This window comes from Pseudonaja textilis, chromosome 6 (genome assembly GCF_049901715.1).
Source record: "Pseudonaja textilis isolate UNSWEBS1 chromosome 6, rPseTex1.2, whole genome shotgun sequence".
Classification (NCBI taxonomy): Eukaryota; Metazoa; Chordata; class Lepidosauria; order Squamata; family Elapidae; genus Pseudonaja; species Pseudonaja textilis.
The window spans coordinates 19,530,930-19,557,917 of NC_141995.1; the positions used below are offsets into that span (position 1 = coordinate 19,530,930).

The 26,988-nt window shown below is 35.3% G+C and overlaps 1 protein-coding gene across 1 annotated transcript in view; it reads right to left on the reverse strand.

Annotated features, from left to right (window-relative positions):
- COL25A1 (collagen type XXV alpha 1 chain) overlaps positions 1-26,988 on the reverse strand; it is a 269,830-nt gene that overhangs the window by 111,584 nt on the left and 131,258 nt on the right. The window contains exons 3-4 of the mRNA XM_087935959.1: positions 18,063-18,107; positions 15,481-15,488 (exon numbers count right to left, since the gene is read on the reverse strand). Coding sequence (XP_087792085.1) covers positions 15,481-15,488; positions 18,063-18,107 — 53 coding nt within the window. The remainder of the gene's footprint in view (positions 1-15,480; positions 15,489-18,062; positions 18,108-26,988) is intronic.

A 26,988-nucleotide genomic window follows, 5' to 3' on the forward strand; every position in this document is an offset into this window, starting at 1 on the left:
AAATAAATGAACAAATAAATAATCCAAATAAATAGGACAACTATGACTTAGATGACTGAGAATCTCCAAAGACATTGAGCAAACAAAAAATAGTTTAATAAAAACTGGATAAGAGACACTTACAATTTCTCAAGAATGCATACAGCCATATCTATTAATCCATTTTCCTATTCATAATTTCCTTAAAATCTTGCCAGCATAATTGCCAGCACTTTCTTTCAAATAATCATAATTTCACTTAACATTGATCAACCCAAAGCTTCTTATTAAAGGTTTTTAAATAAGTGTTCCTGGGATATGTTTCAGTTTTTAAAAAATCATAGTGCTACGTGTTCACTAAGGCTTGTTTTCATTAGATTACAGCCATAATCATTATTCTTCCATTGACAGAGGTTGTTTTCATACCTCTGATAGGAGAATTATTTTGAGCTCTATCATTCCTTCTGCTGTAATATATCTCTCACAAATACACAAAGGAAAAATATAGTTAGTGTAAGCTAAAAGAGAAATGGAAAATACTCAGTATTACTTGTAGAAAATAAGCTGGATTTCTTACCACAGTCAATTAACAATGAGGCAACAGAAAAATTTTAAATCCTTGGAAAAATGTTGAGACTTTAAAACAATAGGATTTTCATGATAATGTTTAAGAATTCACTTAAAGCTCCAGAAAATCTTTTACTGAGAAGTGAAAACTGTTATGAAACTGTTTCAGTGATCCCACCCAGAAAATGTAATCCCTATATGTAAAAAAATGATAAAAATTCTATCTCAATTCAAAATGCATTGAATGTGCTAAGTGATATTTAAACATTTACTATGATGCATAGTGAAGATCTACCATTAGGATGTGTACATTGTCAGGTGGAATTAGAGAAATATGGCACATCATTAGCGGGTATATTTCTTGACTGTAAAGACTATGATGAAATCAAATAGTTTATCTTCTGAAATACTTTGATAAGCAGCTATAATGATAAAGACTTTTTTTCAAGACAAGAGTAATCCAAGACACATAATATTAGTGGAAAGATTGAGTGGGGATGTACAAAGAGCTCTTTTCCCACGATTAATCAACAAAGAATGCATTGGAATTCTAAGAGAAAGACAATTCAGTGAAGAGGCATAACAGGAAGAAGAGGAAAAGTGGCAGGTATGCAGTAAAATGTAGAAGATCAAAGCATGGAAGCATGGCAGAAAGCAAACAGTCATCCTCAAATGCAAGCACAATGAAAACATCCACCTATGACATATTCCCACTTTCTCCAAAAACAGTACCTGCATATTAAAAATGTCCAAAATCACTGGAGTGTTGATGGGCCTAGAATTTCCATAGCACCATTTCTTGTCCAAAGTTGAAAGAGTGATTGTGGTGGTGATAATTTTTTTAGTTGCAGTGTTTACTCTGTCTAACGTCAAATGTTTCTATGTACCCTTGTTTTGAGTGTTTTACTCAGAAGCATTCTTATACATGAGGGGTTTGGTGAATTGGGGGAAGTGTTTTTCTCATTTCATTAATTCGATAAACAAAAATATTTCTATAGTTTCACCATCACTGCCACACAGGGCTACACAGTTATTTTAATGCATCAGATCTTCCCAAAGAGAAGATCTTTAAGGGCAAATAATGTTGAAATAGTTATCATTAACATTCAGAGCATTTCTCATTAAAAACTATCTATTAACAAAAAATATCTAAGGGACTGTGTATACGTACATAATATGTGTGTAATGGCATAATTGTCTCTCTCTCTCTCTCTCTCTGTCTTTTTTGAGTGGGTCTAAGTATTAACACTCCCTGATAATTATATTCACAGATTTTCCTCTGCAACTGGGACTGGAATTCAAAAGCACTCCAGAACGCACAAAGCATTTCTAACAACATGGGCAGAGATGACACAAAAGAAATGCGCTCCAAGCCTTCCTATTAAATCTGACCTTGAACTGAGATGAGACTCCTTTCAAAACATGTCTCTAAATTTGGATGTCGAACACTTGAAAATCAGGCCAGAGGGAATTTAGAAAATCTGCCCATGTACACAAACATAATAATGAAACCTTGCCTGCGATTTTAAGTTTATTTAGTAGGAAATGCATTCAAAGGAAAACAAATGAAGCTGTGTAGATTATTTGAACGTAGTCTGTTTATCGGTATGGGCAACCATAGAAGAAAAAAATGGAAGATGCACTCAGAGTTCTTGGATGGGGGGAAAAAGGAATATTTTAATATAAAAATTTAATTCACAAAAACTTTGTATGGTGCAATACAATCTTGCGCACTTACCTAGTTAGAAGTCTCAAAACCTATTTTTATATTTTATATAATATTTGTTAACATCCTTATTTTTAAAAAGCAACAGAGGTCAAAATAGGATAACAAAAAAATCAAGTAACTAACCAGTAATAACAAAATAAATTGACCCTGAATAGAATGCAATTGTCTGCATCGTCGCCAATCTTTGTGGTAGAGGATTAAAGTAAGTATCAGATATACAGTACTAATGAAGATGTATTGAAATGTGAAATTCCTTCAATGCCATCATGAACAGAAAGAAAATGAAAATGAAGTTTATAAAGCTGACGGCGAGAAAATTATATTAATAAAAGGAGACCACCTGAAAGAATTAGATGTTCAAGATGAGAGTTCCTTGATAGTTCTAATATCCATCAAGATCAAAGCTTTCCATCCCAGGATAACAGGTGATAGTATGTCTAGACAATGGTCTCATAGACATAATATCATAGAATAACAGAGTTGGAAGGGACTTTAGTGGTTATCTGATCCAAACCCTTGCTCAAGCAGGAGACCCTATACCATTTCAGACAAATGGCTGTCCAGTCTCTTCTTGAAAGCCTCCAGTGCTTCTGAAGTCAAGCTGTTCCACTGGTTAATTGTTCTCACTGTTAGGAGGTTTCTACTTAGCTATAGGTTGATTCTCTCCTTGATTAATTTCCATCCATTTTTCCTGTCTTGCCTTCAGGTGCTTTGGAAAATAGTTTGACCCCCTCCTCTTTGTAGCTGCCCCTCAAATATTGGAACACTGCTATGATGTCACCACCTTCTTTTCACCAGTCAAGACATACCCAATTGTTAACAACTGGAAATGAAGAATTTACCCGGCAACAAGTAGATGGTCCAAAGTTATAACCCATTCAGGCATTTGTTATCCAGATGTGTGTCACATCCATTGAGATACTTTGAATTATCTTTTTGCCTCTGCATCAAGTTAACGACACTAGCTGCTCTAGGCAATCTTGCATTAAGCACAAATGTCTGCAAAAAGTTATTCCTTATATTTCTGAACATGCATGGGGTCCAGTGAAATCCAGAACCCTGAATTATCAGAGTCACAGGAAATCTGGAAGCTAATAAAAATAATAAAAAGTATAAAAAGACAGCAGTTCTGGAGACAAAGTTTTTTTTACCACAACATCTTTGTGACAGAAAATAATGAACTGTTGAACTATGGATAAAACCATTGGCAGCCAGGAGATGCTATTTAAGTTTGCGTGTGTGTGTGTGTGTGTGTGTGTGTGTGTGTGTGTGTGTATGCAAATTTATATTGTAGTAATATCTTCAACACTAAACTATTTCATTAAAAAAAAACTCCTGGTGCTCAAATGTTGAACAAGTCTTCTTTGCTCCAGAAAACAAGACAACTTGTCTCATTCTTTTTGACTAATTCAATAGATTCATTTTAGGGTAAATGGTTAATGAGTGTAGCAAAACAAATTATATCAATTTGCAATAACTTGTATATTGTGCCGTGATAAATAAATACTTTGAATTAGCTTAAATTAACTCTACACCTTCAAAATTGGAGAATTAATGAACAATTTACAAAATAGAGAACAATTACAAGATACGCATTCAATGTAGAATGCCAATTTTGAAAGTTTTAAAAGCTATATAATAAGGCGCAAATTAAAGATTTGGTTAGACTCGTATGTCATTACGAGCGTATGCATTTGTTGTTCAGAGACATTTTCATAGCTTTTGCGTTTATACTTCTGTGAATGTTAATGTTGTTTGAATGTGTCTTGCCTTCTGCCACCTCTCAACAGGAGCCAAATCAATCAATCAGCTTGCAGGATGTGCATCTCCACACAACACATAGTTAAGATTTGGGGGGTTTGCATGTTTTTCCATCTGCAACTATCTGTAACCTATGCTTACCCATTAACCTCTTTGCACAGTAGGTACGTTCACTTCTACATGCAGTTGCAGACAAGCCTAACGGAATGGCAAACTGAACAATGGAATACTTCTGTTCTCTGGTTTGTTGATATTTGGCTTCAATAATATATTTTATAATTTCTCTTATATTACATTCCTCTCAACGCTTTTTGTGATATTAAAATTAGTGATTCCTTTCTCTTTTCTTTTCCTGTGCTGAATTTAACATTGTATATAACAATATATAAACACACAGAATGTATAATAAAATATTTAATTTTTTGAATCTAGTATATTTCCAATCTTGAAAAATATATTAGTGCAATTAAAAATGGCAATGGTCAAACTGGACCAAAACCAAAGGCATAAGTGAACAATTTAAACTCTTTTTCAACAATTATATTCTATAAATAACTGATCACCAATAAAAATTAACCAATTTTTAAATAGGTTAACATTTCCAGATCTGATTTAAGGAGATGTCCAATAAATGGAATTTCATTTTTCCAATTCAGAAATTTCTGAAGTTTTCTGTACTATTCAAAATGAAAAGACTTCTGATCCTGATGGGTTGTCAGAGATTTTTGTCAATAATATAAAGAGATTTTAATACCATATTTTTTGCGTGTATGTAATACTTTGCATAAGGGTTCAGTGGGGTCCTTTACCAAGGTCTGGGAAACAATCTAAGATAATTTGATTCTTAAGTTGGGAAAGATTCTCAGAATCTGCCATCTTATAGGGCCATTTAACTTCTTAATACAGACTATAAACTTCATATTAAACTATAAGCTAGTTGACTAAAAGTGATTATTGGTAAAATTAATCATATGGATCAATTGGCTTGATTGCAAATCATTTTCCTATCAGGAAATCATTAAATATTATACAACTAAGTAAAATTAATATGGTAAATTTTTACATCAATGTCTCACAGTGGCAATTACAGAGCAGACTTTAAATAATAGTGGCAACTATAAAAGAATAGAAAGTATCTGCTTTCAACCAAAAAAAATTGAGAGTAAAGAATATAATTATATATTCTTTATAATTATATATAGACCTCAGAAACAGAGAGGCTGGGACACATCCAATTTGTCAATATATTATCAAGCAGCATAGCTAGGGCATATGATTCCATTTACTATGGAAGACTCTTCTAAACAATAGATTCAGATTAAAACTATGTCAGAGCCAAATAAGTTTATAAATCAGTGTTTTTTTCATCCAAAACATGTTTCTAAAATAAAACAGATGGAAAATATTTTACTAAACCAATGCTCCAAATTTGGAATAATAAATACATAGCTTTGATAAAGGACATTTCTCCTTTAATTCCTTTGATAACATATTTTGATCAGAATAATTGTTATGGTTTGGCTAAAATAGAGCATTTGAGAGCATATAATCTTCATAGCTAAAAGACTTTCATCTCAAAGGTGAACCTCTCAGTGAAGAGGTAGAGCAACAAATGGGCGATAAGGTAGAATGGGTTTTTTAGTTTCAATTTAAATCTGTTCTGGGCAATAGAAATATTGCTTCAGCAATATGGCCTTACACTAATTTCAATACTTCAAAACTTCATTATTTAGAAAAACCAAAAGGAACAATTTTTAAAAAAATTATAGGTTATCACTCCAATTAGAAATAGGAAATCTGCCATATGGATTAAAGGAAGCTTGAGATATTGATCTTGTTAATTCCATTCAGGAAACAAATTCCAACAGTTATGGAAACCAGGTGGATTCATTTCAAACTATTTAAATGACTGATCATCACTATATTTGATGGCAACAAATTCCATAATTTATTGATGTTTAGTGTAAATTGAACTTCCCTACTCAGTCTTGGATTTCCCTGATTTTGAGAAAACATTGATGAGGTAGAAACATTTCTATATCCACATTTTACAAACTATATATTACATAGGGTTATTATATCTGTTCTAATCTGCCTTTCTTTCTTTCCTCACAATAATGCTATATACTCTGTCCTTATAGGGAAGCTGTTTGATTTTGGTTGCCTGTTTTCCAGTTCTGAAATCTCACTGTTAACTGTAGTGAATATCTTGCCTTATATAGCTAGATTCTCTGAGCTTTAATGAAATAGCACTTGAGACCCATAATTGTTAAAATTCATCTTTTATTCATTTGTTACATAACAATTTTCCATGCCTTTCTATTAAAAATAGCCACCTGGGAACAATATAATCAATATAACTTATAATTTAAAGTTATTTAAGTCTCAGAAAAGAATATTAAAAGCAGAACTCTGATAAAGTATTATTTTCAAATAACACAGTACAATAAGAAGGCAAATCTACTTTGTAAGCAAATTGATGATGCAAAGCTAGAAGGCTAGCTTGAACTTTGCATGGCAGCTCCCAAAGTCTTAGCTTACCCACCGAATAGACGTTTTCAAGAGCCACCCAAACTGAACATCAGAGATTGAATGTAAATTATTAAATTCATTATTTAAAACATATGGCATTAGCACAACTAGTACAACTGTGACTAAAGTAAAATTTGCACAGCTCTATAACTGAAAAACTGCTAGATCTGCTTACTAGTCAAAGAAAATGGTTGAATACAGTATCTAAAGCTCAAGATAGTTCAACATAATGTCTAGATGATGATAATTTGGTAGATTATAAATAGTCATGGAGATGGCCTTGAGAGTAGTATTCAAAAAGTCTTCCAAAAACGAAAGGACAAAAGCATCACTTGAACCCCAGAAGTCAGATAACATCATCAGATTTGCAAGGTGTGTTAATATAGTTTATCCAATAAAGTTTTGTTCTACCTTGTTGGGGAATCTGTTTCTTGTCTGCACAATTTCAGAAGACTGACATATGTTTATATCTTACTTTCTCTAGACTTTCAAGATTTTCCTGGAGATGAACACCTCCATGCATTTGGTTAGTCTGAGAAAGAACAATGAGCCCAACATTTTCTTCAATGAGTTCCTATGGCTTAGAGTGGATTTGAATTTGGTCCTCTTAATTTCAACACCTTCACTACTATGTTACACTGCTCTTATTCTGTATATAATAGAAAAAAGTTATTGCTTTGCATAGTCTTTTTACAGTAATAAATGGTTTACATATATCTACCTGCCAAAGAAGGCTAACAATGTTTATTTGAATGAGAATTGATAAATAACATAATGTTGGGGAAGTTTAGCCATTAAGTAATCTATTACCATTATTATATACAGTAAATATAAATATAACAGGTAAAGTTTTTTTTAAAAAAGAACAAATTACACATTTCAGTGTATCCCATTCTTTTTTTTAAAAAAATGTTGCTTATTGGAAATCCCTATCCCAAATCCACCCTAATACCAGCAACTTACCAACTAACTGACTCCATTCTAAACTTATTTAGATTGACAGAAGAAATTAAAAGCAACAGGTGCTTTTAATCATATACAGAAAAGAATACTTGATATGCGTATGCTTGGTTGTAATATTAAATCACACTTTGCACACTTGAAGGACAAAAAGTCAAAATATATTATATTCTGTCGTGCTGAATGTGGGGGAGAAACATCTAGATAAATGATCCACATAGTTGGAAATGGAAATGTTTAAGTAATTTCCTACTTAGGGATATACTGAAGACTTGCTAATGAGTTGCACTATTTGGGGAAACCACAGCCAATTAGTTTCATTCAAAACCAATCTTTCAAATAATTTATTTTGAAATGTTGGTCTTGCGTTATAGCACTAATTAGGCATATAAATCGAGGCTATGCTGGTGAAGTATATTAAACATATAAATAATCACAGCTGTGTGAAGCCTACTCTAATCCACTTCTTTACACCAGTCTTTTTAAATGATTAATTTTAGTGAAAGCTGAAAACTCAAACAATCAAGACTACTGCCAATCAGAAGTCAGAATACCTGTCTGAAATAAAAATATACTCCTAAACGGAACCCTTTCACTCTTTAGCAAAATGTGAGTACTAGGCTTACTTGGCCTTTCTGCACAATTGTGTTTGCACAATTCAGATTATCACTAAATGAGAATGCATATTTCTGTATTACTTTGCTGCCACCTAGTGGTCATCCAGAATTGCACACACAAAGTGGAGTACAGAACTGTGGTGAATTGCCATCTATTGATATGGATTTTTGCAGTCCAACTAGTACCCTTTTAGTTTTTCAGAGGGCTGTGAAGATCTTGCCCTTGCCTCAAGCATTAGGATAGAATGTGGGGGTTGAACTATGAGGATGTATGGTTTGGCATCTTGGGGGAAAAGTATGTTTTTAACCATGTTTTATGGATTGTTGTGAATCAACTAAAGTCATTGTATGAGATAAGTGACCATATAATATTGTAAATAATAAAATTTTCAGGAGAGAACTGGCCTATAATAAAGGCTTAATGAAGAGTAGAAAAGATACATGGCAAAGCAAAATATTACATGACCAGTACATTAAAAAAAATAGCAGACAAGGCAAATAAAAGATCTAACAACAACAGGAAAATTGAAGAAAGATTAAGATGCTTTAAGAACAAATGTATACAAAGCCAAATAGACACACACACACATAGCAAATGCCGTCTATGCAAAGAAGCTAAAGAAACAGTGGACCACCTAGATAGCTTGCAATAAGGTTGTACAGATTGACTACAGACCAAAGTAGCAACAATGGTGCATTGGAAGATCCACAAGAAGTATAATTTGCTGTAAGCAAGAACTGACGGGATCACAAAACAGACAAAGTAACAGAAAATGAAGAAGTTAAAGAGTTTAGAATTCAAACAGAGAAGCAACATAACACCCCAGACTTAACACATGTTAATGAAAAGACCAAAAAGTATGGAAAATGTATGTGGCAATTTTCAGAGGCAGCAGAAAAGAGACAGAACTGGAGAAAATCAAAATACATGAAGTCCCACAAATAGAAATAGAACAACTGTGGAAAAAAAGCAAAGGCAATAGTAATAATAGGTGCCCTTGGGGCCAATCCCAAAATGACTGGAACACTTATTAAACAACAACATCTGCTCATCCTAGGTCCTTGGGAAGGACATGATAGCTGGGTAAGAATGCCAAATCCAGTTTAAACATCCGGCTGACTGTGCAAGCAACTATAATAATATACTGTAGGTCTATTTCACTGTAAATCAAGTATCTCAGGACAAAAAAAAGGACAGTTTCTATTTATTCCAAGCACAACAAAAATGGAAATAAACAGAATGAACCACTGATGTGACTCAAGAGGCAGCTCATATTTTTTTAAAAAAGTCATTCATGTATATGAGGGGGAAACAATTTTATGATAAAAATTGTCTTTTATCCAGACAAAATGTATATAAGGTCTGCTTTGAAATGTATTATAGGGAAAAAAAGAAAATCATACTCTTAAAAAAATATGAAGATTTTGTGAAAGGAAACAGTGTTCTGTTTAAGCCCGTGTGTCAAATTCATGGCGTCACATTGCTATCATGTGACGTGTCATGATGTTTTTTCCTTCGCAGAGTTGGGATGGGCATGGCCTGCACATGACACATCTGTCCCGCAAACCACCAGTTTGACACCATTGGTTAAAAGATATCAGCATCTTTGATTCCAAGGGGTGCCCAGGGGTGGGATTTTACCAGTTCGCACTTATTTGCTAGAACCGGTTGTTAACATTCTGAGCAGTTTGGAGAACCAGTTGTTACAAGAAATTACTGGCCTAATCCTGTAAGGAAGGCAGGAAGGAAACGTTCTGGCGTTGCTTACAGAAACTGCCTTTCCATTAACCCTTATTACATTCTTGGCAGGACTAGACTTCCTGTCTCAGGAACATCTCTGGAATTTTTTCCCCTCCTTTGCTGGTATTTTGCTTGTGTGAAGTGACCATTCAAAGTTGCAATGGCACTGAAAACAGTGACTTATGACCATTTTTCACACTTACAGCTGTTGCAGCATCCCCAGTCATGAGAGGCCAGGCGAGGAGATGCATGCCTTGATGTGAGTGATATGGAGCTGGCCATGCCCAGCCAATAACATGACCACAAAGCCACGTCCACCCAGTCCCATGACCACCAAACCACGCCCATCACCCAAGCCATACCCATAGAACCGGTTGTTAAAAAAATTGAATCCCACCCCTGGATGTGCCTTTAATTTAGCTCTATGAAAGCAGAATGGAACGAAGATCCTGAAAATAAGTGCTAGATTAAATAGGAGATTGCAAGGAAGTCTAAAACTGAATTGAGCTTTGAGATTAGAAAATAAAAGTTCAAGAAATGTTTGTGATTGTGAATATACGATAAACATTCTGGTTATTACTCACTGATTTTACCATAGACCTGCTGATTTGAACCAATACAGCACAGGCAGGCACATTTTCTGTGATTTCTGTTATTCTTAGTTGCTCTTATTATCTTTTTTATTTCAGATGGAGGGAATACAGATAGTCCTCAACTTACAACCACAATTGGGTCCAACATTTTTGTTGTAAATGAGATACTATTATATCTTTTCTTGCCACAGTTGTTAAGTGAATCACATGCAGTTGATGGGTTAGCAACCTGATTGTTTAAAGAATCTGGTTTTCCCATTGACTCTGCTTGTCAGAAGGACATAAGAGGTGATCACATGACACAACAAAGGTCATAAATATGAGTCTACTGCCAAGCATCTGTATTTCCATATTATATTCTGGGCTTTCTAGATTTTTTAAAGTTAAATCAGAGATTTATTATTCTTTTTTAAAATTATTCTTTTTAAAAAAATATACGTTCTAGATAAAAGAATGGCAACATCCATGGATATCTATAGATTGCAGGAGCAAGAATGAATTCTAACTCTATCATATGCTTATAAGTACCCAAAGGTATAAAAGTTGACCACAATTAGAAATCAAATATTGAACTAACATGGCCATTTATATTTATGCTCTGCTATGTGCTGGTATAATGTATTTATATATGAATGGAAATAGTATTTCAAAAGAATGTTTTAATTTCAGATTAGTAAATCATCCTATCCAGAATACATTATTTTATAATTGATGGAAGTCCTTCTTTGCTATAATGAAGTCTGACATTTTTCAGGCTTGAACATAACCCTGATTAAAAAGATGCCACTTAGTTAAGGAATCTTATAGTTAATGACACTCTTAATGTAGTGCCATCTTTTCTTAGGTGTGTGCACTAATGTAGGGATATTTAAATAATTAGCATGAAGAAGAAATATTTACACAGAGTCTAAAGTAAATTTTGGAAGTCTATTATGCATATTATTAAAAGTTAACAAACTATCTTCTGGGACCTAAAAGACTTCACATTATGATGTCATTAACTTTGTAGACCACGGAGGAAGTAGATTGTAGACAACAAAAGTATGCAATTATAAATCATTAGTCTAGAAGGTGCTACAAGAACCTTGTTTTTATAGCAGTAGACAAACTCAATTTCACCTCTAGTACGACTTAGAAAAATGCAGTTCTAGCAAGCTTTATTTTTTAAAAAACTGTTAATTACTAGTAAAGTTTAAGTCTATTAGAATAGAAGCTTGCTGGAGAAATAACAGATATACATTCCCAACAAATAATGTTTGAGTAAAGAAAAGTGATATGCAAGATTAATTTCCTTTAAATGAAGTTTTAAATTATGATGTTTTTAAGAATGTTTAAGCTCAATAAACAGAATTCATACAATGGCTATTTTGTCTCCAAGACATACGTTGCTGTATGAAATTAGGCTTACTTGCATGATTCTATGTACAGATCTGCTAAATGAAATAAAAATGTTCAGCAAAATATAACAAAAAGTTTACTAAATGAAAAAAACAATTAAAAAAGACAAAGATTTTACTTGGTAATACCAGCCAAAATTTAGCAGTAGGTTATATGTAATTTCTGCTTGTTAGTAAAACAATCAGGAAATGGATTTTGGGTTTCATCTCTATTTAATGGACCAATGATCTTTAAATCTTGATTTCTTCTTAATGGACTAATGGTCTTTAAATCTATGGTTTGTTTGTTAAGTACAGTCAATGATGTACAAATAACATGAATTCAGAATTTGCAGACACCCCACAATTGGTCACCTAAATTAAGATTTTATTGTACAGTTAAAAGCTGTAGAAGATGAGAAACTACTTTTTATAGATTTACTATTGATTCAGTCTGAAAAAGGAATGAAATAGATAGATGATACAAAGAGTACATTGTAATGAAAGATATTATGAAACTGATTCCTGGCACCATTGCAACAATTGCAACAATTCTTACTATGTTCCAGAGCCCCTGATTATGACATCGAACATGTAAACAAGCTAAATACACTACTAACATGGGCAGCATCCTGCCCACATGCTTTTATCTTTCTTGGTGACTTCAATCTACCTCATATTAACTGGTCCCTAAACGAATGTACAACTGAACCCATACATGTAACCTTCTACAATGCTGTAACAAATCTGGGACTGGAACAACTAGTAACCAACAATACTAGACTTAACAACTGCCTTGATCTCATCTTCTGCAATAGTTTGAATTCAATTTACAAAATACAAATTAAAGAACCCTTTTCCAACAGTGACCACAACATGATTGACTTTTGTCTCAACATACATCCACACAAAAATCATCACAATGACAAAATCCCCAATTATAACTTCAAAAAAGGCAACTATGATCTTATATCAATTATCTCTCTTCCCTTGATTGGCAATTTCTATTCACTGGATGCAATACTGATGAAGACCATTACAACATATTCTTACTATAAATCAAAAGAGCCATCAAACTATATGTACCAATAACAACTCCCAAAACCAGGAAAAACAGATTACCCATAACAATAAGGAAACTTCAATCCAAAAAGAAATCACTTTGGCAAAAAAAAAAATCTGTTCACGTTGCCAACTTCAAAAGCTGATACAAAAATTTATGCCACCAGATAAAAACTGAATGCACTAATTATCACATTAAACAAGAGGAAAATCTTCTATGCACAAATTCCACTCGTGCGTTCTACAATTTTGTAAACAACAAACTAAAAGACTCAAGGTCCATCCCACCTCTGAAAGGACCTAATGGCAAAGACTGCAACAACGACATCATCAAAGCCAACCTCTTTAACACATTCTTTGGCTCAGTATTTGTAAACTGCAATGGATCAAGCCCAGTCGAACCACAGACAACTACAATGATCTAATACATATCGATTTTACAGAAGACATTGTTGAAAAAGCACTGTGCAATCTAAAACCATTTCTATCTATTGGACCGGACGGAATATGTGTCTACTTCTTAAAAAAGCTATCCACTGCCATAACAGAACCTCTAAGCATAATCTTTCAGGACCAGCTCCTTGCCAAAACTATGGTCACAGGCCACGGTCATTCCCATCTTCAAAAAAGGAGACCCCAGCCTAATTGAAAATTACAGACCAATCTCTTTATGCTGCATCACCTGTAAAGTCATGGAATCAATTATTAACCAATCCATCATCCTCCACTTAGAGACAAACAACCTACTCTCTAATAAACAATTTGGTTTCAGAAAAAACTACCCTGAAATCTGCAATTCTTACACTGCAAAAACATATGGACTACACAACTCGATCAGGGCAAAGCAATAGACGCAATCTACATAGACTTCTGTAAAGACTTTGATTTAGTGGTACATGACAAACTACTCTTAAAACTAAAATCTTATGGTATCTCTGGACAACTGCATAACTGGATAGAAGCATTCCTGTCAAACAGACAACAAATGGTCAAAATTGGGAGCGTCCTATCAAATTCTGTACCTGTCAACAGTGGTGTCCCCTCAAGGCAGTGTTTTAGGAGCAACTCTCTTCATACTCTACATAAATGACATATGTGATCATATTAAGAGCAACTGCGTTCTCTTCATTGATGATGTAAAGCTATTCAACACCACAGACAATACTGCTACCCTCAAAAAGACCTTGACTGTGTATCAGAATGGTCAATCAAATGGCAACTTCAAATCTCAACAAATAAATGCTCTGTCTTACATATTGACAGAAAAAATTCAGAAAATAAAATACAAGCTAAATAGTCAAGACCTTGTTGAGATCCAAACTCTGTCAAGGACTTTGGAGTACTCATCTCTAATGATCTAAGTGCAAGAGCCCACTGTAACCACATAGCTAAAAAAGCATTAAGAGTTGTTAATCTAATCCTACGTAGCTTCTTCTCTGGTAATATCACACTACTAACTAGAGCATACAAAACATTTGCTAGACCTATACTTGAATACAGCTCATCAGTCTGGAACCCATATCATGTATCTGATATTAACACAATTGAAAAAGTCCAGAAATATTTCACAAGAAAAGTTCTCCACTCCTCTACTCATTTCAGAATACCTTATGCCACCAGACTTGAAACTTTAGACCTAGAAAACCTGGAACTACGCTGCTTCTGGTCCGATCTAAATATAGTACTGTATATAAAATCATAAATTGCAATGTCCTACCTGCAAATGAATACTTCAGCTTCAATCATAACAATACAAGAGCGCACAATAGATACAAACTCAAGGTTAACAGCACCAAACTTGACTGCAGAAAATACGACTTCAGCAACAGAGTGGTCAATGTTTGGAATACTCTACCTGACTTTGTGGTTTCTTCCCCAAACCCCCAAAACTTTAACCTTCGACTGGCTACAATTTCCTAAGTGGCCTAGAGGGGGTGTGCATAAGCGCACCAATCATGCCTCCCGTCCCTGTCCGATTGTTTCTTTTTATTTTTCTTCTAAGTATCTATCTCATGTATTCAAAACTATGTTTATTCTGATACCTGTATCTTGTAAGAGATTGACAAATCAAATAAATACTAAATACTAAAATACAATTCCTTTTCTAGGTTAAAGGATCAATATGCCATTTTTACTTAATATACAAACTTAGCACATTCTGATTAGTATATACAGTTACATCTTTCAGTCAGAAAAATTAAACCACCATGCAGACGTTTGGCTGGATGAGGCTTCAGCTAAGCATTTCCATTGATTTTTTTTAATAAATTGAGGCAAAACATTATAATAATATGCTGTTATAAAATAAAATTAAAATATTGATTGCTCTGTCTAGCATACTATATTAAATATTTATGCACAGGAGTTTTGAAATTAAATTTAAAAATACTGTTTTTCCCCTTGCCCCCAAAATTCAAGTTTAAAATTGCTAATAATAAAACTGACTGCTTTTTGAACAGAAATTGGCACTTTTAACATATTTCTCACTTTTACCCATTATTGAAAACACCTTTTTCCTAATCTTGATAAACAGAAGATCCAATAGTACAACAGTTGTACTTACAGGAGGTCCTGTGAAAAGAAAACAGAAGAAAAGAAGAAATACATATAGACACATGAGTTTTCAAAACACTAGCATTGTTTGAAGATTAGTATTATTCTTAGTCAAACAAGATCACTGTTACTTATTAAAATTACTTTAAAGCATCAGTATAGCATTGAAAATAGTGCTTCAGATTTTATATAACTGTAGTCCCTTTCCATTATTCATTAAAACAGTATAGCTGCTTTAACAGATACATTAATATTAATGAATTAATTCCTTAAAGCAGCTGCAGCCTACTTTCAGGGCTGAAAAAAAAAATCAGTCAAGGTCTAAATCACTTTAACTCATTTTGAAGTGGCATATTCTTAATACTTATATTCTTCTCAGTTAACATTCACCTACCATCCATCTCCAAGTAAACTCATATTAATTTCTCCCCATAGCATTTAATTTTAGAATAGAATTGGTTGGATCTATATTTTTGCCATCTACTTTTGCCAAGTTGGAGAAGTTCACTAATCGCAGAACCAAACAATTCTTCTTAAATGCCCTATCCTTTTTAATTTCTCTTGTGCAAGATCCCTCTTAAAATATCACATTTTGTGAAGAAACATTGCCACATTTTCCTAATTTTTTACACACCCTTCTTGAGACTGTAAAACAACATCAAATATTTACTTTAGCTTTATTAAAAGTGATATCAGATGAATGACTTCATTTGTTTTTCTTTTTTCTCTTGACTTCAGGTTGCAAAAAGGTATTTGGAACAGCTGATATTGAAAATTATTTAAATATAGCAGACTTTTGCTAATAACGTGATGCTAATCAGATAAAGTAATTTCTTGATTTTAATTGTTTTAATCGAAAGATATATTTAATAAACAGGATCTTTTTCCTAAGAGAAAACAATTTAGTTCCCTTTATTAATGTCATATCATTAAGCACATAAGACATCTTAGTGAAATCCCTTATTAAAATCCCGAAACTTTGATTCATATGTGATACATCAAGCATGATGTTTTTCTGTTCTTTTCACCTTTGGTCCAACAGTAAGGAATAAATTAATTTTCTGTGTTTTATACATTTTATGTTGTTTTGAAAGGTTTTTTAAAGTTATCTAGTTAATTTATTGAAACATCAAGATAAGGTTAATCCCAACAGAATCACAGTGATCCTGTGTCATGCAGCAGACTCAGCTGATCCTCTTAGTATTAAACTACATAGCACTGTATGCAAATAAAACTAAGAAGTAAATTAGCATAAGCTGAATTTTCCTTTCTCCTGAAATATTTTTTTTCAGGAGCATGACAATGCCATTCTCAGAACATTCAATCACAGACTTTAATTCATTCATTGATATACAGGGAGTCCTCAACTTATGACCACAATTGGACAGAGGTGGGATTCATCTGGTCTGGACCGGTTCAAGTGAACCGGTAGTTCTGGTGATTAGTTGGCTCCTGCCCTAGTGTGTCCTTTATTTCTGTATTTTGCAGCACAGCTAATTCATGCAGCACAGCGGATTGCCATGCTTCAGCTGTTTCATTCATCAGGGCTGCAGCAGAAGGTAATTTTTAGAGCCCAAAATGGGTGGATTCTAAATGCTGCGCGTGTGCGCAAAGCACAATTTGGTGTGCGCCAAACCGGTTGTCACACCGGTTGAATTCCAGATTGCAAATGGTGATTACAGGGCCCCAAGACAATGAAGCAATCATAAATACATGGCCAATTGCATCAATTTTGATCATGTAACCATGGGGATGCTGTGAGTTATTTTCAGAAATAATAATGGTGGGATGCAAATAAATAAACGAATGCACACAGCAATGCACCAAATCACCAAAGTATGCCAATGTGGGCAATACTCTTTATGCAAGAAAAATATGCTGATTTTTTTCTTTAATTCTTGCATGGTCATACTTCATGCATGCAATATCATTCCTTGTGCAAAAGAGGCTGCTCACTAATAGGACACCATTTCTGCACCCAAGGAAATCTTGTCTCTTAAAAAAAAATGGAATATGTGCTTTCCAGACAAAATGGAACTTGCTGTGGCCAACTCACAGTGATCAACTTGTTGCTGCCTATTCACCATGGCCATTTTGCCATGGCCAACTGGCCATGGGACAACTCGCCACAGAACAATTCAACAATTCAATTATTTAAAATATTTTTAAAAATATTTTAATTTTTGTCATTCACATTTCATTTTATCCCTCCTTTTGCATTCTTCCTTCCTTTTGATATTAGTGTAACTCTTGTCCTGCAGCAAGTTGTTTCATGGCAAGTTGGCCATGGCAAGTTGACAGATTCCTTTCCAGGCACTTGGAAATTTCATGCTCGAACAGATCGGTTACCTCGGCAAGTGGCAAAAGATTGAAAAGCTATAGCCTCAATTATCTATAGGGCAGAAGTTGTTCAGGGAGGTCCTGTGTTGTTACCCCTTTTATGTCCTCTAATAATCTCTCATCTCTCATTGAGTATAGTTTTAACAAAGGCAGCCAATACACATCATTAACTTAATATATTAGAAAATAGACCAGAAGTAATATTTGTATATTATCCAAAGAAAATGCATTACTTTATGTTTAAAAACTTACCAGTCTCTCCTCTTCTTCCTCGCTTACCTCGTTTACCAGGAGGACCTGAAAAGAAAATATTATATAATTGGTAATATTAGAATTCAGTTTTATAATCTCTTTCAGAAACTGCCTGTTAACTGTTTTTCAGCTATTAGACAACTTTAGATCAATAAGCTTGACACATTGGGGGAGTTTCAATCCTTAGCAAAAGAAAATGTTAGCTACAAGCTTAGAAAGAATGGAGAATAAATAGCAAAGGGGTAGTAAAAACTTTGTTTTTTAGAAAGTTACAAATGTACTAAGGGATAAATTTGAAGTGATATTTTCCCTTGTTGTCCATGGGAAAACACTTTTGTTTTTAACAGTTTTTTAAAAAATCATATAAATTTTAAAAATTGGACACTAGAAGATTACAATTAAAGGAAATTTGATTTAATTTGATTTATACTTACTGAATGAAATAATAGTCCTATAAATAACTGACAGTTTCTAAATAATTCAACATTATCCCCTTGCATTACTTCTCTTTGAGGAGGAGACATTGATTTCCCTTTAACTTTTAAAGTGTCCATTGATTGATAATTGGCTATTTACATCTCTGCATTCTGTCCTTCTGTTCAGATACATACTATTCTATTTAGCCTGGAATAGTAACTAATTAAGTAAGCAGTGGGAATGCATAAAAACAAAAAAGATTGAGGTTTCTATAAGTATTTTTGGGGAGGTGGAGTTGGAATTCAACATACTTCCATCTGCCACTGGTATATATTTCTCTGTAGATTAGTCTCGAAGGAGGAAACTGGCCAATTCTAATTTACTGTTGTTTCTTTCCTGACTTACTTGATTTTGCTCTGAAATCATTAACATATGCCAAGATAGCCAATAACAATATAAAGTAAATGTATATGTAGCAAATACGCAGTATATACTGTATACTGTATATTCCTCATAAACATATATAATCTATGTCTGAATTTTATGGTTTCTGATTCTTCAGTTAAATCAAGATTAATTGGTTTGGAAATCAATTGAAATTCTTTTGCATAAGCCATTTTCTTTATATGGGCAACTCTATCATTTCACAAAATGTGACATTTCCACTTTTAATAAAGTTCCTATCAATATGCTCTAGTTATCAGCTCCTCTAAGACAACTTGAGATAGGCTCTTTATTCAAATGTAGAAGAATCCCAGGTTTCACATTTATTTCCATAAGCACATTATAACTGTGTCATGGTCCTGCATTAACTCACAAGTAGATTTCTAGCTGCAATTCAATGTGTTGGTTTTAATCTACAAAACCCTTTATAACTATGCACCTTGGTACCTATAAGTCTGTCTTTTCCTATCAGAAATATTCCTATCAGTAGATTCATCTCAGGAAAACCTTCAGGAAGGGAGGCTGATGCCTACTGGTGCTGTTTTTCTACTTTTCTGGAATAGTAGTCTACTTGAAGCTAAATCAGCTTTTTCTAGTTTTCTAGAAGCTGATGGAGATGGAACTCTTATGAAGAGTGTTCTGTGATTAGGTTGGATGACTCACGTCCTCACATGAGGTATTGTGAGTTTTTTTACCTGTGCTAAATTGGGCATGGGTATGGCCAGCACATGACACAACTGGCTCGCAGGCTGCGAGTTTGACAGTCCTGATTTAATATATATGCAAGCATTATTGGTTTTATATTCTGTAAGTCGCCTTGAATCACCATGGGTGAATAAGCGGCAATATAATTTCAATAAATGAACAAATAAAAATGTAAGTTCTTATTGGTGTGTAGACCAATAATATACACCCAGTGAAATTCAGGGGAAAATAAATTTAATTTTTAAATAACACATGTCCTGTATTTCTTTATCATCTATTAAGAAGAGCAGGAGGATCCCCTGAAAAAGGGTGGGAGGATTGAGGCAAGTTATAAAGAACTAGCCTTCTAGACCTTTATATCAAAAGCCATTATGGTGAAGGAATTGAATACCTGTATCTTGCCTACTACAATTAAATTAATTTTTTTGTCAACCTTTGTCAGATAGACCAGACAGAAAACATGACCAAATGAGCTAATTCTATCTCTACTATTAAAGGCTACATTAACAGAAATTTGCATGTACAAATTTCCCATTTTCTTATTACAGCTTGTGAAATTAGGAACTTTTTTTTTTCTGTGTGTCTTGCTTTGCCCATTATACAGCTGTGGGCTAGGCCATCTCTTATCTATTGCTTTCTCAAGCAATATTTTCTTCCGACACCCCTAAAATTATCCCCACATATCTTTACTCTTTTAAATAGTAATGACTTTAAAAATAGATATCCTAAATTCACAGTATTTAATTGTCTGGTGCATATATTGCTTTCTAAAGTAGGCTCTTGGTTATAGCACATTACAGCTTAATAAGCCACTTACTGTCAGTCTAACAGCACACAGTAAAATGATCTCAAAAATAATTTAAAAACTTTTCCATAAGATTATTGGACTTCTTTTCATGGAGAAGATTTTTTATTATGAAATTGCCATTGAAAAAGTACTTTTATGACAGATTTTTAACAGTAATATTTAGCAAGTAAACAAAACATGAAGCACCAAGCCAGATGTAGCCCCAAATCCTGGGTGAAGTTCTCAAAGACATTTCCAAATTTGTAAAAAAAAAACCATGCAGTTGTTAATGTGGTAGAAGAGAAAATTACTATATGTAAGACTGGGAAGTAATTTAATTTAATTTTAATTAAAGTGTAAATGTTAATTAATTCCAGTCAAATGTGGGAGCTGAGATTGACTCCACACGCTACCTTTAAGAGTTTAGCTTCGGCCATACATTCAAAAGTCAAATGAGACACTTGCTGTGGAAAAAGTTGTATTCCTTTGATATGTGCTACAGCTGTATAGATAAATAGATAGATAGTTAATATTTTATATGCATATCATATTCAAACTAATGTAGTTAATCTTTATTAGATGAAAAACCTTCATCAGTACCTGGGAAGAACAATATATGTTCTCCCCAAGGGAAGTCACCAGCCACTTCAATCGGCCTCGGGGCGAGCACACGCACACACTCCCCTTGCCACGAGGCCGCTTCTACCGGCTGATTGAAGTGGCTGTTGACTGCCTTTGGGGAGCTTCCATTGCCCAAAAGACACTGCCTAATGACGAGGGGACACGGGCAGCCATGCCTCGCCCCGAAGCAGCTGGGAACTCTGCCTTTGGGGAGCTTTTGTTGGCCAATAGAAGTGGCCTCGTGGTGAGGGGAATGTGGGCTGCTGGCCAATCGAAGCGTCTGGTGACTCTGCCTTCGGGGAGCTTCTATCGGCTGATGTTCTATTGGAAGTAGATCGGGGTATTCTAGCCTAGGCTACCTGCAGGGCACTCCTAAAGGCAAGTTTTCTCCCCACCCCCGCCCCTTTCCCCCATTTCTCTTCACCTAGTGTAGTTCTAACAAACAATGTGAGAAATGGCGGGGAAACGCCTGGTTTAAATAGGCCTAAATTTTGGGGGTGGGGCTTAATTTCACCTCATGCCGAGAAATCATGCTGGTTCTTCCTATTAGTGGAGGCCGTATTGTTGGAGAAACAAGGCATATATATATATATCTGAGGTTCTCGCAGGTATTAGTATGTGGAGTGGATCTTTGGCTATTCGGGCTTTCTCCCGCGTAAAATTGGACGTATTTAGGCAATGTTTCGATGAAATCTCATTCATCAACTTCAGGCTTGTGTCTTCGGCTCTGTGCTTCTCAGAGTAATGTGAGCTTGCAGCTGCTTCTTCCTTTTAATTGCCAGTGGAGGTGTGACTTTATTGGGTGGGGGCTTGGCTGTGTTCTGATTGGCTGGGGGGCTGGTTGTGCTCTGATTGGCTGGGGGTGTGTTCTGTTCAGGTGGGGGCTTGGTTGTGCTCAGGTTAGTCTTAGTTGCTGGGGGATTTGAGCTGGTGAGCTGTGATCCTGCTGTTTGGCTTCACGTTCATGGTCTTGCCGCATCTTCATGGTGGGCATCAGTTCACTTCATGTATGGGTCAGAGGGGTTTGAAGCGAGTAGTGATGCAGCTGCGGTGCAGCTTCTGGTCCGTGGTCATGTCTCATCTTCTGTGTGGGTGTGAGTCTGCTTTCTATGTGGAAGTGTGGTGGTGCATACTGTATGGCAGTGCATACGTCCAATTTTACGTGGGAGAAAACCTGAATAACCAAAGATCCACATACAAATAACTTCAGAACCTCAGAAAACATCCAAAACAGCCATCCAAAACAAATACAACCCCCGCAAGCAAATCCTAGATCTGACCAACCACTTCCTATCCAATACATACTTCACCTACAATGGACAAAAATACAAACAAATAGAAGGAGTGCCCATGGGATCACCCCTCTCACCTGTCATTGCAAACCTCTACATGGAACACTTTGAAACACAAGCTCTAGAAAAATATGATCACAAACCCAAACTCTGGCTCAGATACGTAGGTGACACATTCATAGTCTGGCCGCACAGGAAAGAAAAACTGAACAACTTCCTCACACACCTCAACAGCCTACACCCCAAAATACAATTCACCATGGAAACAGAAGCTAACAATCAACTTCCCTTCCTAGATGTCTTAGTATACAAAAAATCCAATGGCTCCCTAGGACACACCATCTACCAGAAGAAAACACATACAAACCACTATCTACACACACTCTCACACCACCACCCAGCACAGATCAGTTCTGTAGCCGAGACACTAATCTCCAGAACCAAGTGCTTAGCCGACGAACAACACCTAAAAACTGAACTACACACTCTCACTAACGTACTAACAGCCAATGGATTCCAAAGAAAGAAGATTACCCACCTAAAGAAACCCCAACTAAAATCCAAGACAGAGAACAAGAGAACGGCAAAACCCTCCTCCCATATATAAAAGGCACTACAGACAAAATCAGCAAGATCCTCCAAAAACACAACATTAAAACAGCATTCTGCACAAACAGAAAAATATCCACCATCCTGAGAAACCCTAAAGACAAAATCAAGTTAGAAAACCAAGGAGTATACAAAATCCCTTGCACCGCCTGCACCACCACATACATCAGACAAACTAACAGAAGTATGCATTGAAGAACACAAGAACTCAGTCAAAAAAGAAGAACAGACCTCTTCCCTGGTCCAACACCTCAAAGCCACAGGACATGAGATTGACTTTAAAAATACCAGAACTATCGCCAAAACCGAACACTTTAACAACAGAATAATCAGAGAAGCCATAGAGATAGAAAAATGCCCACACAGCATGAATAAACGAGATGATACCTCCTGCCTACCAGCCATTTGGAAACCTGCCCTCATGAACAAATGAGTACATAACATGAAGAATGACACCAGACCCACACCCACGAGGGCCACACAAGATGCTACCACCACACTTCCACATAGAAAGCAGACTCACACCCACACAGAAGATGAGACACGACCACGGACCAGAAGCCATACCACAGTGGCATCACTACCTGCTTCAAACCCCTCCGACCCATACATGAAGCGAACTGATGCCTACCATGAAGCTGCGGCACGACCACAAACACAAAGCCAAACAGCAGGATCACAGCTCACCAGCTCAAATACCCAGCAACTAAGACTAACCTGAGCACAACCAAGCCCCCACCTGAACAGAACACACCCCCAGCCAATCAGAACACAGCCAAGCCCCCACCCAATCAAGTCACACCCTCACTAGCAGTTAAATGGAAGAAGCAGCTGCAAGCTCACATTACTCCGAGAAGCACAAAGCCGAAGACACAAGCCTGAAGATGATGAATGAGACTTCATCGAAACGTCGCCTAGATACTTCCAGTTTTATGTGGGAGAAAACCCGAATAAAGATCCACATACAAATACTCGTGAAAACCTCAGAAATATGTGTGTGTGTGTGTGTGTGTATGCTAATAAATACTTCTAAAGCAAAGAAATCCTAATTCTATAGTTTTTCAGCCAAGTGTACAGTATGTGATGTGAATGATGTGATTAAACAGGAGATTTATGTAATGCTCTTTTATTTATAAAGCTTGAGAACATCCTCAAGCTTCTATAGTTTTTCTACATTAGTGTATCATTTTAACAATGTCAGTCCACATATCTAAAAATTCAGCAATAAAAACCAGATATGCAGCATTTTATTTTTGAAGGAAACCATGCTAATAAATGGCTTTGGTGAAAAAAGTACACAACTGACTGAACATTTTATGAGTGATTCCTTAGTTATAAAAATAAGAATTAAATAAAGAAAATGTCCTTCCTCAAAATTATGCCATTTTCGAATCTTATACATCAAGTTATCACCCTCAGATTTTCCTGTTGCCTATGCTCCCAGGCCCAGATCCAGTCAGTTGGGAAGCTGTGTTCTGGATCCCATGAACTAAAAAATTTCACATTGCAGACCCAGTAATACATGACTTGTGGAATGTTCTCCCTGCAGAGATTTGTGTGGCTCCTCCATTCAGGAAACTTTTGAAGAGATGGTTGTCCTCCCAGGCCTCGCAACCAGAGGAGTTCTTTCTTTTTAGTTTAGTTTTGTTTTGTTTTTAATTTTGTACTGTGCTCATCTCGTCTGTTGCATTTTTCTTTTAAGTTTGTTTTTAATTGTAAGCCACTGAGAGTCATTTGGGGGTTGTGGACGATACGTATTAAGTAAAATAAATGTAATTAATCATAATATAAAATCTAAATAAATATATTCTGGCTCCATTCTCCCAGTCAGTTGTAGGTATTAGTCTGATATAAGAAAAAGGGATTCCTAGCTGACAACTCTTTTTCATTCCAGCTTAAGACAAGAGCTTTCTCAGAGGCTTCAGAAACTTTAAAAACACGTTGAAAGTTTAGGGTAAGTCAGGTTGAAAAAGATAAAATAGTTGCATATTTTAAAAAATTATATCAGCTTTATAGTCCAGACTGGATTCCTGAATCACTGAGATTAAAGAGCTGATGTACTGATTTCTTTAAAGAGAGCTCAGCATAGCAGAGACCAAGGCTACTTCATCATAAATGACTTTATGTCAGTCGCCATCTTTAATTTAATTGACAGGATTGTTGTGGAGAGAAATTGGAAGATTGAGGTCTACATTAGTGGTAGGATTCAAAAAAATCTTACTACTAGTTCTGTGGGCATAGCTTGGTGAGCATGGCTTAGTGGGCATGGTAGGGGAAGGATACTGTAAAATCTCCATTCCCTCCCCACTACTGAAAGAAAGTTACTGCAAAATCCTATTCCCTCCCCACCCCCACTAACCTACTTTCCAGCTCCGTTCTCCTGTGCAGGGCAACAAAAGAAGACCCAGCCAGTCAGTTGGGACTCGGGAGGCAGAGAAAAGATGGGGCGGGGCCAGTCAGAGGTGGTATTTGCTACTCAAAATTTCCGCTACTAGTTCTCCAGAACTGGTCAGAACCTGCTGAATTTCACCTCTGTTCTACATACACCAATTTCAATTCCTGGAAAGCAGCCAACAATTTTAACTAATTAAGAGAATTTGTTAACTTTGATGACTCAGGATAAGGGCTAGAAAAACCATTCTAGTCTACAGTGAGCAAAAGAAGAATCAGCAGAACTTATTCATTGGAATAGGTATTATGAGGTCATTCTCATCTGTTTTTAAGAAATTTTGTACATCTTTTTTTTTTTAAAAAAAACTTACATAGCTTACATAGTTTACAAGCTTACATAGTCATCTTGGCAAACACAGAAGTAGCCAGTGCATTGTATTTGATAGACAGGGATGAAAGACAGCTGGAATAAGTAGGCATAGTTATTCTACACCAGCATGAAATGAAAACCTTCTCATAGCTTCAGTTTGCCATTCCCTTGTGATACTACTGTGTCATAGCAAGTCATTTCCTTATGGAGGTATAAAAACATTCTTAGGAAAAGAACTGACTCATTTATGCTTCTTCAAGTACTGACAATTGATTTGTATTGCGAATTTAATTAACAAATTAAGAGAATTGTATAAAGAAATCTTTGAAGTCATAGACCTTCCTAATTATGTTAAATGTATTCAAGTCTGAAAGGAATTGTATTATGTTCAAGTAAATGCAGTCTATTGCCTTCAGTATGTGAAATACCATGTGTACATTATAGCAGGATCTAGCAAACTTTGGCTAAGCAATTTTGGTTAGTACTTAAAAGAAAAATCATGATAAATATCAGAAGTGCAAGCTATATTAGAAAATTGAAAACATCCTAGAAGAAGGCAATACTAAATCACTTTCATTCCATTACCAAGAAATCTATGCGAATATGTCCATTAAGTTTTCATAGTCAACTTTGACTCAGAGATGTTACTATTAGTTTTAGAAGACATAGAAAATCTAGCAAGAAAATATAACTGGAACTAATAGTGTATAAAATGGTTTCATCATATACTATACTTTTGTTTTGAATGGAAGATAAAAACGTATCTGTATATTGAGGAGGAGGAGGAGGAGGAAAAGGAAAATGGCCTGCTAGATTTCAGGAAGAAAGTGCTCCAAAGCCAAAATTTATATTACTTTATTCTGTGAGGTTAGTATGTATTAATTAACATCCTTTTTAATCCTTGACTGGTAAAGCTGAAAGGAACTCTCTTTCAGTAAATATGATATTCCACTTTATTTTTAAGCCAAGATTGACAAGGCCTTTGTGATGCCAGGAACAATGTAAAGTGGCCACCGAACTCAGTGGTTTCTTATTTCATTGACTGTGAAATCCAATACTTTAATATTAAATACGGCATTTGGTGTCAGGCATGCAGGCACTAGAATAATCTCGACCAAAGGACATATGCAGGCCACCCATTTATACATAAAAGACTACCAAAGCCCAGCCAGGCAGATGGCTTTCAAAGTTTTATACAAGTATTCCCCTGTTCATAATGTGTATATCATTTGTAGAAGAGTTTAGCAACAGCTGCAGAATTGTACCAAACTTTTAAACATACACACAGAC